This window comes from Ictalurus furcatus, chromosome 19 (genome assembly GCF_023375685.1).
Source record: "Ictalurus furcatus strain D&B chromosome 19, Billie_1.0, whole genome shotgun sequence".
NCBI lineage: Eukaryota > Metazoa > Chordata > Actinopteri > Siluriformes > Ictaluridae > Ictalurus > Ictalurus furcatus.
In genome coordinates this window covers 21,657,622-21,672,757 of record NC_071273.1, presented here as the reverse complement: position 1 = coordinate 21,672,757, position 15,136 = coordinate 21,657,622, and the positions used below count along the sequence as shown (strand labels likewise).

General features: G+C 40.7%; 1 protein-coding gene across 2 annotated transcripts in view; it reads right to left on the bottom strand.

Annotated features, from left to right (window-relative positions):
• Positions 1-320: 320 nt before the first annotated feature.
• plxna4 (plexin A4) overlaps positions 321-15,136 on the bottom strand; it is a 347,014-nt gene continuing 332,198 nt past the window's right edge. For both annotated transcript variants that reach the window (XM_053650138.1, XM_053650139.1), the window contains 3 exons: positions 10,358-10,570; positions 7,559-7,709; positions 321-5,874 (listed from right to left, as the gene is read on the bottom strand). In XM_053650138.1, the coding sequence (XP_053506113.1) occupies positions 5,779-5,874; positions 7,559-7,709; positions 10,358-10,570 (460 nt within the window). In that variant the 3' untranslated portion in view covers positions 321-5,778. The remainder of the gene's footprint in view (positions 5,875-7,558; positions 7,710-10,357; positions 10,571-15,136) is intronic.

The window sequence follows — 15,136 nt, the reverse complement described above, 5'->3', positions numbered from 1 at the left end:
AGGGGGCGCTGTATCATGGCTGACCCTGCACTCTGACCCCAACTTCCTAACATGCTGGGGTATGCGAAGAAAACAATTTCACTGTGCTCTACTGTATATGTGACTAATAAAGACTCGTTATCATTATCATTAATTATTTACAATTCACACACTAATATTCCAAGTACACTTAAAAAAGTCCTTAGTTCTACCCCAATCACATGATGGACACCAATCTAGAGGTTTTAAAAACTTTTTTCCTCCCCTCCCAAAAAAAATATGAACACAATCTATTGTAAGTAGACCTTAACGTTCATTATTCAGAAATAAGTTTGATAACAATAATATTATTATTAGTGCATTTAAAAGACGACTAATAATTACCTGGTGTACTTCTCTCCAAGTATACTCTAACATGCTAGTATATTAAAAACAAACTCTAGCCATACTTTTACACTGCAGCGAGTCTTGAGTGCTCAAATCTGATTGATCAGAAGGTGTTGATTCATTTCCTATGACAGCAGCTCTGGCAGTAGTTCCCGCTGTAATCAATACGGTTTAATATTCATTATTAATGCACTCGTCCTAATACATTATCATCTCTATAGAAACACGCCACTCACAAGGCCTTATACGTCATTTTAATTATATATGACAATGCATAACAGTTAATAGTAATGGTTATGATTCATGAACAAAATTTGAACAGAATGCATGATAAGTAGCCTTTATTTTATTTTTATGTTAAGAAGTCCCCAAGCCCCAGGTTTCAGAGTGCATTATGAGAAGATAACACGTTATAAGCACTACTTATGATGCACGTCTTTAAACAATGCCTTTTCTTAAGCAGTTATAACGATGATGAATACCTTATAACATGTTAAGAACGCATTCATAAGTCTTTATTCATTTGGCCTTCATGTAACAGGTAGTGTTACCGAAACAAATTACACAGGGACGCTTAAAATCGTGTCATCGTTGATACAGATATAGTGAAGTTTTCTGTAAGGAGGCATTTATTATTTTATTTATTTTAGGAAGGAGTCTCCAGTGTCAGTGCTTTGTAACAGTGGAAGCTCTGTCCTTTGTCTGGTGAAGGGTGTCATCTCATTTGAAATTCAGCATGCTGAAGCTTGTGGACACAATAAAAGATACACACTTAAACAAAAGACGCATTTTTCATAATAAAGTTTATTCTATTTTACAAATAGTATTTTGTCCTTGACTGCAAAATAGGAATGCATTATATTTACATACACAGGTATACAATTAATTATAACAAAGTTAGAGAAGCTCGCCTTTCCGCCCGTCTCACTTCTCCTCCTCCTCCTCGTCCTCCTCATCTTGCTGTTAGGATAATTCTGTTATCTCTCATCCGATATGGAAATAGTAAAAGTCTTTTCTAACGGGTTTCTGAAACACCTGCTATAACACTGAGCTAGAAGGACATTTTTAAGTCTTACAAAATGTTAAAGGTGGAAGCTTTATCAGGTCCGTTACAGACAGACAGACAGACAGACAGACAGACAGAAGGCTGGGGTTCAGCCAACGACACGTGGCAGTACATAAAAGATGGATAGAAAAAACAGGACACAGGCGTATCACGGAGGCAGTCGCTTTCTTTCGAACGGATTCGAGTGGTTTTTCATCCTAATACTGTGACTGACGGTTAATCCGAATCCTCCTCTCGCTTGGGACTGAAGGATCGGAATCGGCACGGGCTGAGTTTCAGAACTCGTGAGTTTCACATCGTTTACGGTGCGTCAAAATGTAAAGCAGGACTGCTTGCCGGATATTTTTACATCAGGACATCGGAGCTCTGCCTCCTGATACCCCTGTGTGTTTCAGTGACTCTTCAAGACACTTTAGACCAGAGCTCAAACCAGTCACAGGAACAAAACAGAATTACAAACCAAATGAAAACTCAACTACGTTTCTAGGCAAAGTCAATCAGGACCTACAGTATTTACATTCATCTGGTGCTTTACTATAACCAGTGCACTCTTAGAAAAAAAAAAAAAAAACCCAGTTGAGCACGCCAAAGTGTAAATCTTACCATGTAGAAAAATATCTTGGGTATGGTCAAATTGATCAAAAATATCTCATTATGCACTGTAAAACCGGATAAGTTCATTTAACTCAAAAAATGTGAGGAAATTAATTACCTCAAAATAAGTTGATAAATCAATTTCTTTAAGCCGAATACACTTAAATATAACAAGTTTAAGTTACATTTATTTTTTTTTATATTTAAGTGTATTTTATCTGGTTTTACAGTGTGTGATTAAAATAAAACTAAAAGAAATACACGAATGTTAAGCTTTATTTCTAGACATTTTCACTCATTTATAAACTTGTTTTATCGTCGGATAACTTCGCTTATTTGAATCCTTTATTTCTGAAAAAGAAGCACAATTATCTGCAATAAAAAAAACAAGATGTTACAAGCTTGAAAGAAATCCGAACGGAAGTAAGAAGAATAATCGTCTCAGATTTATTTCATCGTAATCTCATAATGAAAAATATTAGATAAATTAGACTATATTCGTGATATTGATTGAAATGAAAGGTTACATCTTTAGGCCTTGAGGCTGTTTTTATACCGTTTTCTGTGTCTGATATGAAAACTGTAACCATAGCAACGCTCCTCCCAGGCCTAGCTAGTATCAGCTACGTAACTGTCGTACGTAACTTGCTCTCCAGATTAGGTTTGAGCTAACAGATGCTGAACTCTGGTGACGAGGAGGTTGTTTGCCTTTGCTGTAGATTCAGAGGCAGAACATCACCAGAGTTTGAGCTGCTTGTTGCGGCTTCACCGTATGCAGCCACAGGTAAACGAAGGTCACGTCATGTACATCAGGGAAGGTCCTAAACCTAAACACGTTTACATTTTTAACCGGAAAACCGGCGACAAAATATTTTCAATTCAACACGTCGTATGCAAATCTCCTCACTACCAACAGTCATTTTTCCCAGCGCTTTGTCCTTGATGTTTATTTTTGTCCCCCCAACGTGCGACCTGATTGGTCAGGAGGTTAAAAAAGAAAAAAAAAAGAAAAAAAGTGCTTGATGTCACTCGTTACTCTTTAAACGTTTAACTTCTTTCAGCCGTGTAAGCTTTGCTGCGACCAATAAAATGTAAGCAACAGTGCATTTATTTAAGTGTTTTTTTTTGTTGTTTTTGTTTTTTTTACAAAATGGCCGCTTCCTGCAGAAGCATAGAGACTGTGAGAATGCAACCGAGGAAAAAACAAACAAACAAACAGACCGTCAAGTGTGAAATCAGCCTTAGGAATTCTTCGGTCCGTGTATGAACGGTTCCGTGTAGAACCCTACAGCAGTATCAGGAAGGGTTCCAGACGAGAACCTTTTTGAGAACCTTTGTCACAAGTGCAATAATTGCCTTACATCTGTCTTGGTTGCACTTGTGTTGTTCTCTTGTACCAGCACTTACTGTATATTTATCGTAATGTTTTGTATGACAGTATTTTTAACAGAATAATGACGATAAGCTTTTTGAATTGAACCGAACGACATAACAACCATCCAAATCTTTTTTCTTTTTTTTTCTAAGAGTGAAGCACCACAAAATTAAAAATAGCTACTTAAAAAAAAAAAAAAAAAAGATAAAAAAATTCCAGTAAACAGTCCTGGTCAGGGAATCGATGTGGGATGGAGTATATATTTATATATTTATATATATATATATAAACAAAACAAAACAAAAAAAACAACGAAAGGGTGCATTTGCATGTTTTTCATGGTGCAGCAGTAACAGTAACGTGTATTGTGCAGCTGTTCAACGCGAACATGAACGATAACGGCTAACGGCTAAATAATCTACCTGAGGGACTGTGGCGTTTCTTCATGACAGATGATTGCTGACGTGACGTCTAACTGTTGATCATCTAAACAAAACAGAGTTTTCTTAAAATTCAGAAGTTCCTAGTAGTATCAGATAAATAGCTTCGATTGCAAGGCAGTTTCATTTCATAACATCCAAATAGGTCAACATGCAAAGGGTATAATATACTATACTCGATTACGGTATCGATCTTATTATCAGTAGTATAACTGTTTATTTAACACTTTCACGAAAACATGAGGATGACCGGCTGAGTCGGATAAAGATTCCACCTTAACAGAAGTTGTGGCTTTAGATGGTCGCTTTTTAAAATGTTTTTAAATTTTTTTTCTTCATCTCCCTGTCTTGTTCTTCCAAGCAAAAGAAAGAAAAGAACACATCCACATCATCTTTTTAACAAGGCTTATTTTTCTCTAAGGTTCCGTTGTGTGTGTGTGTGTGTGTGTGTGTGTGTGTGTGTGTGTGTTGTTTTTTTAAAATTTTTTTTTTTATTTTCATTTTTAATCAAGTTTAAATCGAAGTACATGCGCTTAAAAAAAAGCCGATAAAGTACCCAAAGGTGGATCTCCACACATTGGTCTCAAATCACCACATGGAGCACTCTGTCAAGGCAAAAGAAAGGTCAAAGGTCAGAGGCTGAAGGACAGAACGGTGCTTCAGAGGTTTCTATCACTTCTTGTTTTTCTTTTTTTTTCTTCAGTCCATCGTTTCAGAGTCTCTGTCACAGGTTGCCATTCGGGGGATTTTCCCCAGCTGAGGATGCCGCCAAAGAAGTGTCCACTTTACATGGCTTCCTCACGTGTACTGTACGAACAACGAAGTCTTGCCAACGAGGACGTTTTTTTTTTTTTCCCCGAGGAACAGATAGCAGAAAGACCTTTGGTTGCGTGTCTGGGTTTCTGCCACCTAAATAAAAAGTGCACCTTCATCACATCATCTCCTTTGGTTTTTTTTCTTCTTCTTTTTTCTTTTTCATTCCTCATGTAATTTGTGTAACTGCGAACTCTGTGGCAGTGAACGACTCGTTTCTTACGCACGACACAACAATCCCAGTATCAGACTAATTCTAGTAGAGGTTATGAATCTGAGGCAGCTACAGAACGTGTGCTTGTTTTAGAGGACGATGATCCTTAAACCTCACCCGAAAAAAGCCCAGAGGAAGCCCTCACAGCTGGACTAAGGTGTGTGTGTGTGTGTGTGTGTGTGTGTGAGGGAGAGAGAGAGAGAGAGAGAGAGAGAAAGATAGTGTGTGTGTGCTTTCATCAGAGGCAAACCTGTAATATTTTTTACCTTGCGCTCGTTTCCGTAACAAAGGTCCAGTTTGGTAACGTGTCACACACAGTCAGCGTCCCAGACGTGCCATGAACTCTGAAAGTTCCCAGTGTGTCTTTTTTTTTTCTCTCTCTCATTTTCTGTCTTGTAAACTCGACGGACTTCAAGTTTTTTCCGGTCGGATAATGTACCAAAAGCGCGTTCTTTCTGTGTTTTGGTACTACAGTTAGACTCTTATCGTAGTTTCACACACAACCCAAGTCAATAAAACGAGAACACCAACGTTGTGGATGTGAAACACTTTGCTTAACAGCTATATTTTTAAAGGCAACATAAACGTAACATTATTATTTAAAAAAAAAACATTTTCCCAGGGGAAGGAGAGAGGGTTTTTTTTTCGCAGGCAGCACATCCAGAGACCCAAACCCTCCCTCCGACCCTGTTGCATCATGGGTACCGTAGCAGTCTCCAGCTCCTTGGCCCGTTTTCTATTCATCTAGGAAGCAGAGCGTTAATGTGATGCGGATTCTTGGTTGCTTGGTTGATATGAAGTTTGCGAGAAAACAGAAGATGTACAGGTGCTCAGGCACGGCTCGGTTTTTTTTTTTTTTCCACCCTAGTTTTCTGACGGCGGTCCCAGTGCGCTCTGGGAAACGAGGTCCTCAGCTCTCCAGGCTCATGAAGGCGACCACCTGTTCCAGCTTGAAGGCCAGTCTCTGTTTCCTGGCACCGTCGTCCTCCTCCAGTGCGCACACAATCTGCCGGAAGATCAGAGTCCACGTCAGTCATACAACGAAGGAAAAAAAAAAAAAGAAATAAAAAGAAACGACACGCCACATTATCCCCAAAGTGACAGCAATACAGAATAATCCAGCTCGCTGTATATAATTCTTTCTCTAAATTCTTAAATGTTTGGTTTTGTTTTGTTTGTAGCTATATACTAGCTGTGACAGTGCCAACGGAACCACACAGCAAACTCCCCAGTGTTGGATTAGCACCGAAAGTGCTGTATTAACACCTACAGTGTTCGTTTATGTCCAGCTGGACACAAGTAGAAGCCAATTAAACACTGGGGATTTGGGGGAATTCGCTGAAAATGTGGTCCACAGTGAACAGCTTGCTATTTAACCCCAGCACAGAATGAACTCGTAATTCTCTTAAACTCAAATTTATGTAGTCCAGCTATATAAAATTCCTTGCTTCCAAAGGTCTGGATGACTCGAGCCATGGAGACAAACCTGTTTAGCACTTGAAGCGGAGAATAAACCCATTCTTCTCCGTCCAAACATCTTTAAAGTGCACCTATTATGGATTCGAAACGTGCCTAATTTTGTTCTAGCGATTTACACGCATCCGAGGACAAAAAACCCTTTAACGCGCTCACAAACGACTCCTTAAATGATCCGTTCTAAAGGATTCGTTTCTAAACAACTCCTTTCAGAGAGCATACTCTGCTGTGATTGGTCAGACGTCCCAGTCTGTTGTGATTGGTCTAACGCTGTCAGCGTGTGTCGGAAAGAAAGGAAACGCCCACCACCGTAACGAGTTTCAGCTCCGTCTGTCAGCGAGCGGCCGATGAAGACTAGAGGCGGGGTTTATTGTTACAAACCTACGTAGGTTAGTACAGGAAGTAAAGTCTGGAATCACTAACGACTCGATTCGGCCGTTCAGAATCGATTCCTTCTTTTGGGAGTCGATAACTCCGGTTGTCGTGCGCTTTGATTTTTGAAACTTTGCAGACTTTTTACATTCACAAACAGCTACGTATATAACACACCACATGAAAGGGAATATCTGAAAAACCATCGAACCTGACCAAATCTATTATTAAAAAATGTTAAGACTATTACAGACTATGACTGCGACTCTGCCTTGAGAAGGCCATCCATCAAAAGTCAGTAACAGGGAACGAGAAACGACCAAGCAGCCAGTGGTAACGCTCAACACGATGCTATCGCCACCATGCTTCACTGTTGTTCTCAGACGGATGAGCAGCGTTGGGTTTCCAGTAAACCGTAATGTTTTGTGCCAAAGCCAAAAAGTTTTGGTCTCAACAGACAAGAGAATCTTTCTTCTGTTTCTCCAACATGTCTTTAGGCAAATGTCATATAGATTATTCATGCTACGGTTGTCCGCTTTCCGCACAGTGGATCTCTCCATCTTCTTCAGAGTCACTCTGGACCAATTAGTTGCTTCTCTGACGAATGCAATCCTTTACCCACTTCCGTTGAACGGCCCTCTCTAGGCGGAGTTGTGTTTGTACTATATTATTCGAATCTGAATAAGCAAACAGTAAGTCGGAGCATATTGTAAGTAGGAGTTTTAGGTCTAGCTGGCCTACAGCAGCTCAGAAGTGCAAACACACTGATAAACAGCGATGAATTTGAAGTCGAATACTCGTTTTAAATAGTGTTTAATATGCTATTGAAGTAAGTCACGTACCTCCTCTGCATATTTTCCCACGTACGAATAGATCTCACTGAGGGAGCTCATGGTGTTGAACTCGTTCATGTGCATACGGGATTGCTCGGCCAGGTAAGCGTTCATATCCTGGTCGCTGATGGCAGGCATTTTACCGATGTCCGAGTAATATCTGAAAGAACACACACACCAGAAATATATACATATTGATTAGGCGTCTGAGGACTTGTTTATGTGTGAAGTAAAAGTCAGTCCATTTCTTCACTTCTTTTCATTGTCCTTTAGGCTCACAGTGTTACAGGGAAGCGTGGACACTTTGATTGACAGCTATCTCGTCTTCAGGAATCTTATATGTACTTTCAGTGACTGCACAGCTTCAGTAGCCAGGGAATGGTGGTGACTGTTAATAAGTCCATGTCCTTCAAAAGCTGTTTTAGAGGCATCGGAAAAAAGGCTACGGAATGCCAGGAATACCTAAAGTGTGCTTAATGCAAACATGCTTGTAAACACCCACACACACACACACACACGGCCTTCTGTGTTCAGGAGGCTCGAAGCTCAAAGCAATCCGTCACTGTCAGCAGCAGCTGCAGTGTCACTGTCAACTCTTTAATTAAGGCAGGTCATTTACATTTTTAATTCCCATTCCGAGCCAACTCGTGAACACCTCATCTCTCCGTGTGTGTGTGTGTGTGTGTGTGTGTGTTTCTAATTCACAGCACGCCGGATCCATGTGACCACTTTGAGTGTCAAGTGAATGCTGCAGTGCACCATGGGGCTGTCATCAGCCCGATCCAAAAGTGTGTTCAAAATGAGAATCAGACAGAGAGAGAGAGAGAGAGAGAGAGAGAGAGAGAGAAAGAGAAAGAGAGAGAGAGAGAGAAAGAACAGAGACAAGTCCCTACATTCTCCATCTATAGAAGATACTACATAACGTAGTTATTCCAAAATTATTGCCGCCCTTTATGAACATGAATGAATTCAGCCTGTCCCGGGAGCACCAGGCACGAGGCAGGAATACGCCCCGAACGAGATGCCAGTCCATTGTATAAATGAAAGAAACAGTAAGATGATGAGGTGAGCAAAAATGAACCTAAAGATGACAATTTCAGAAAGCTTAGTTGATTCTTTTGTGATGGATTGCGTCTCATCGCACCTCCAAGTTGCGCAACCTCATCACTGTGAGTATCACAAAACCATTCATTTCTCACAAGCACAGTGGCGGGAAATGAGTGAAAGCTCAAGTGCAGGTATTTGCTTGAATTATTTGAAGTATTTGCTCTCGTTTGTTCACTATCTCACCCGAGGTACGCTTCCGCATTCTGAAAGAAACCTCCAAAACCGCATCCCCCCCCCACAGAAGTGTGAAAAAGCCCATGAGTTTATTGCTCTAGTTCTCCCCCTAGTGGAATATCTCAGACTACCTCTCTCTTTTTTTGCTTTCTTTAAAAAAAAAATCTTTCAGCTCAGATACGGACAAGATTAAGAAAAATTAATTTAGATTGCAAATTCATTTGGTGGGCTTCATTAGAACCTTTATCAAGTCTTTTTAAAAAAAAAAAAAAAAAATGTTTGACACCTTTGACACATGTTTGTATTACAGGAATAGGTTCAGTGTTCTTCAAGTAGGCATATATAAATATTAAAATTGATTATAGGGTGCCAATAATTTTGAAATCACTCTAATAATCAAGCTATTCATTTATTTATTTTTTTTAATTATTTTTTTTACTATAAGACTCCACAATGCCTCTGTATGTTGAAATTTCACTCTTTGTGTGTTATACATTTAGAGTATTCCATTTCACTTATTAAAATTTTTTCATCAAGGGTGCCAATAATTCTGACTACAAACACAGAATAACTAAAAAGCGCTCTTTGAATGTGTGGGGTAAAATTTCCTGAGCTGATTGCTGCTGTCACCGTCCATGGGTTCGAGCCACACTAGGGTTATTTGTGCCAGAGGCGAGATCAGTGCGGCAGCGGCGAAACACTCGCTCGGTACGAAAGCAATCAAAGCAGCAATTTATCTGCCACAGATGCAATTATAGCTACAAGCCTTTCTGTGAAATGTATGTGAGACATGGCCCTGATTTCGGTTAATATCAGACGAATAAATAAATAAATAAATAAATAAACGTTTGCATATTTATTGGCCTTCCTCGTACTTCCCGACTTTATTCACGGCATCTATAAATACACAAAGGACGGCATTAATAATTTAAAAAGCAATTTAGCAACCGGTGATGTACATTTCTTCCTGGAAAGCTTTTCCTCTTCTTCTTGCACACCTGCATGCAATGAGGTCGTGTGCCTTCTCTTTTGCGTCCTAACACGAGTGGAGAAACAATTTCCCACGACAGTCTTTTCACGCCACCGTTCCAGCAGACTCACCATCTTTTATTAAACAGACATAAGACCAGGAAGCGGTGTGTATTCAGGCCAGAACAACGCTAAATATCTACATAGTTTTAGGTGGAAATGCGCCGGTCATTAATCTCAGAAATTTCCCAGAGGCTCTGTGGCTTATCACATACAGTCTCTGAGCTTACCACCAATCCACAGCTTTACAGCAATTAAAGCACTTGACTTATACAAACCCAGTCAATATATGAGAGTGCTATTAGCGTGATAAGGGTGATGGGGTGCAAACACACTGTCAAGCAAACCACCGACACACTAATACGTACTCGTATCGCTTTCACTGACCTGTTTTTTTGGGTTTTTTTTTTTGAGAGACATGGTTGTCAATAATAAAATCTCTCTCACACACACACACACACACACACACACAGACATTTGATTGAGGTCTGCTCTCACCTCTCCACCCAGCTCTTGTAGCTGGGGATGTCCTTGGCGTACAGCAGCTTGTTGGAGGGCGAGTCTTTACCCAGGCGGTGCTCGGATGTGGAGCAGGAGTCCATGAAGGTCTGCGCCACGACAGACAAGCAGGCGTCCGTGATGCTGCTCTTATGAATGTCGAACACGAACTGGGGATTTTTAATCACGTTCACCCAAAACCTCAGAGGTAGGCTGAGAGGAGAAAAAACACACGCAGGTACACGTTAGATCAGACGTGGGTACTTTCACTATTCCTCTAGTTGTCTTAGCACCGCTGCATATACAGTATCTCAGAAAGTGAGTACACCCCTGTAAATATTTGATTCTATCTTTTCATGTGACGACACTGAAGAAATGACACTTTGCTACAATGTAAAGTAGTGAGTGTACAGCTTGTGTAACAGTGTAAATTTGCTGTCCCCTCAAAATAACTCAACACATAGCCATTGATGTCTAAACCGCTGGCAACAAAAGTGAGTACACCCCTAAGCGAAAATGTCCAAATTGGGCCCAAAGTGTCAATATTTTGTGTGGCCACCATTATTGTACAGCACTGCCTTAACCCTCTTGGGCATGGAGTTCACCAGAGCTTCACAGGTTGCCACTGGAGTCCTCTTTCACTCCTCCATGACGACATCACGGAGCTGGTGGATGTTAGAGACCTTGTGCTCCTCCATCTTCCGTTTGAGGATGCCCCACAGATGCTCAATAGGGTTTAGGTCTGGAGACATGCTTGGCCAGTCCATCACCTTCACCCTCAGCTTCTTTAGCAAGGCAGTGGTCGTCTTGGAGGTGTGTTTGGAGTCATTATCATGCTGGAATACTGCATACTGATCATGCTCTGCTTCAGTATGTCACAGTACATGTTGGCATTCATGGTTCCCTCAATGAACTGTAGCTCCCCAGTGCCGGCAGCACTCATGCAGCCCCAGACCATGACACTCCCACCACCATGCTTGACTGTAGGCAAGACACACTTGTCTTTGTACTCCTCACCTGGTTGCCTCCACACACGCTTAACACCATCTGAACCAAATAAGTTTATCTTGGTCTCCTCAGACCACAGGACATGGTTCCAGTAATCCACGTCCTTAGTCTGCTTGTCTTCAGCAAACTGTTTGCGGGATTTCTTGTGCATCATCTTTAGAAGAGGCTTCCTTCTGGCACGACAGCCATGCAGACCAATTTGATGCAGTGTGCGGCGTATGGTCTGAGCACTGACAGGCTGACCCCCACCCCTTCAACCTCTGCAGCAATGCTGGCAGCACTCATACGTCTGTTTCCCAAACACAACCTCTGGATATGACGCCAAGCACGTGCACTCAACTTCTTTGGTCGACCACGGCGAGGCCTGTTCTGAGTGGAACCTGTCCTGTTAAACCGCTGTATGGTCTTGGCCACCGTGCTGCAGCTCAGTGTCAGGGTCTTGGCAATCTTCTTATAGCCTAGGCCAACTTTATGTAGAGCAACAATTCTTTTTTTCAGATCCTCAGAGAGTTCTTTGCCATGAGGTGCCATGTTGAACCTCCAGTGACCAGTATGAGGAAGTGTGAGAGCGATGACACCAAACATAACACACCTGCTCCCCATTCACACCTGAGACCTTGTAACACTAACAAGTCACATGACACCGGGGAGGGAGAATGGCTAATTGGGCCCAATGTGGACATTTTCGCTTAGGGGTGTACTCACTTTTGTTGCCAGCGGTTTAGACATTAATGGCTGTGTGTTGAGTTATTTTGAGGGGACAGCAAATTTACACTGTTACACAAGCTGTACACTCACTACTTTACATTGTAGCAAAGTGTCATTTCTTCAGTGTTGTCACATGAAAAGATATAATCAAATATTTACACAAATGTGAGCGGTGTACTCACTTTTGTGAGATACTGTATATATATATTGCACACAACCTTACACACACACACACACACACACACACACACACACACACACTACATGAAGGTGTTTCAAAATTGTTGTTATCACTGCTAATATTACTAATACTTTGTATATAATACCATTCCATCTGTCTGTCTATCTATCTATCTATCTATCTATCTATCTATCTGTCCATCTGTCTGTCTGTTTATCTATCTATCTGTCTGTCTATTGATCAATCAGTCAATCAATCAGTTTGTCTATCTATCTGTCTATCTTTCTATTTGTCTATCTGTATGTCTATTGATCAGTCAATCTGTCTGTCTGTCCATCCGTCAGTCCGTCTGTCTGTCTGTCTGTCTGTCTATCTATCTATCTATCTATCCGTCTGTCTGTCTACTGATCAATCAATCAATAATTCAATCAATCAGTCTGTCTGTCTGTGCATCTGTGTGTGTGTGTGTGTATTTGTACACATCTCATCCTTGCTTTTTTAGTCCTGTTTGACGTTATTCTCATTGACACGGCGTTGTCTTGTCTGATTTACATGCTGACGATTTAAAATAAAAAAGACACATTTATTTAACATTTCAAACTTAATAACTAAAGAGTAATAAGTATGTTCCTTATCATGTAATAAACATTTATTATTCGCTTATGTGTCCACTGGGTGGCAGCAAAGACTCAGTTACAGACCGCAGATCAGGGGAGTGAAAACATTGTACAGGCAGCTTTTGGTGGAAATAAAGTTTTGCAGTTAGCATCAAAGGTACATGGCGACATTTTTAGCATTTTAAAGCTACAGAAGAGGAAATGTGACATAGTCTTCACGAAAGACTCAATTCAATTCGCTATACTGGTTTGAGATAACTATATCTTTATTTTAAAATGTTGAACAATCAAAGAGATTTAGAGAATGTTAAACATTAGATGCTATCCTCTTAACGTCCCGGTTTATTATTCAGTTATTCATCTTAACTGGTTTATCTTAACAATACACATTTTATTCAAAGACTCCTGTGAATTTATTCCACAACTGCAGTAAAACTAATAGGTATTCCTGTTTATTATTGTTTCACTTGATTATACCGAGTCACTCAGTTCTTTTAAACAAATGAATCATGCTTTGTGTACCAGCATGACGTTATCAGTCATTATCATACATCAACTTTTAGTGGCGATCAGCATTATTACTCGAGCTGAAAACCTCTGATTTATGGTTGATGGCGTAAAGCTAATGCTGATGCTGGACGGCGAGCCAACACACCAATTATCATAAAGACAAAGCTCGCTGTCTCTGCAGCCGCTGACAGGAGGGTTTGAGGCCAATTTCACAAAGATGGAGGATGAGTCAAGCTTTTCAGCATGCTCTTAAGTGCTCTTTTTAAATTGCGAAGGATAACAGCATCGGCTAAATAGAAACGTTCCGATCAATTCAACACATCTTGCTTGTGCTCGTCGTCAGGAATTAAAGCTACGCTTCTGCGTAGTGTAATCATAAATAGTAAATAAATAAGTAGGGTTAGGGTTAGTAGGGTCGGTGTGGCACCATGTGACACTATGTCTCAAATCGCATACTTATGTTCTATTCTAGGCCATTAATAAGTGCTAACACTAATTAGTTTTTGTATAACGTTCAGTTATATAGTCTTATATACTATAGAAAACTTCTTATGTAGTCTTCAAACCTACCAAAAGGTCTGTACCAGCTTTCTGGGTTTTCTAAATCAGTAAATACTTTTCAGTGTAAAGTCAGGGTTTTCGATTTGAGACACAGCTCATGACAACAATCACAACGACGACGCGAAGGTCGAACAGTTGAACCGTTTTAACTCGTCGGTACGTATCACTGTGCGTGAAATCTCTAAACGTCTTATAGACAGGGCTGCTTTGAGGATATTTTGGCTCGGGAGCGACATCTAGTGGATGTTGCTTTCAATCCTCCAGGTATATATAAACTATGCAGGCGAGCGTGTGAGCTATGTCAAAAGTCGGCTATAAATCTAGCCTAGCTGCAGAAAATAAAACGCGAACATACCGGATAGCTACGTTGCAAACTGAACCCTTAATATGCAGATTTAATCCATCGTCGCATTTTTAACATAAACACCTTTGTTGGAGTGAAACAGCAGAAACATGCGCAAAACAAGCTGGAGCTCTGTACATCTGCGTGCTCAGCCGAATAAAACAAACAAACAAAATAAAACAAAACAAACCCCAGCAAGAGTGCGAATATAAATAGGGCAAACAGGGACCTGCTGTTCCTCAGGGCGAGGCTGCGCTCCTGGGTGAGGGCACTTTGCTGACGTGAATCATATTGGCTTGTTTGTATCTGCTGGCTGCCCTGCACCTTTTGTGCCTGTCCAAAGCGATAAACATATACAAGCTTGCTTTATTCCCCGGCCTATTTGCACTAAAGTGAATGGAAATGATTCAGGTGCGTGTGTGTGTGGGATGGAAGTGGTGGGGGTCAGTGTTCGCTCTGTTTGCAGTGTGCTCATTAATTTTCCAGGCAGCGTTGCTTTTTGTCATAGGCAACAAGAAAAAAAAAAAAAAAAAAAGGGGGAAAAAGAACGAGGGGAATAAGAAAGGACACTGCAGTAAAGTGGATGCGGTGTGAAGTGCGGCAGAGAGAGAGCGAGAGCGAGAGAGAGAGAGAGATATTCTCATACCCACGTCTATAACATTGTTACAAAATCATGGCTGAATAAAAGAAGATCTGGAATTATGGATAATGGATTATTCGACGTAGAACTAATCTGGGAAATGATATAATTTGAGATTTTGGTGAAATATGTGGAATCAGTGTGTATATAGAACAAGCTTCGACTGAAATCTAGACCCAACTAAAGTTGGAGATCATTACTCAGCTGGCTG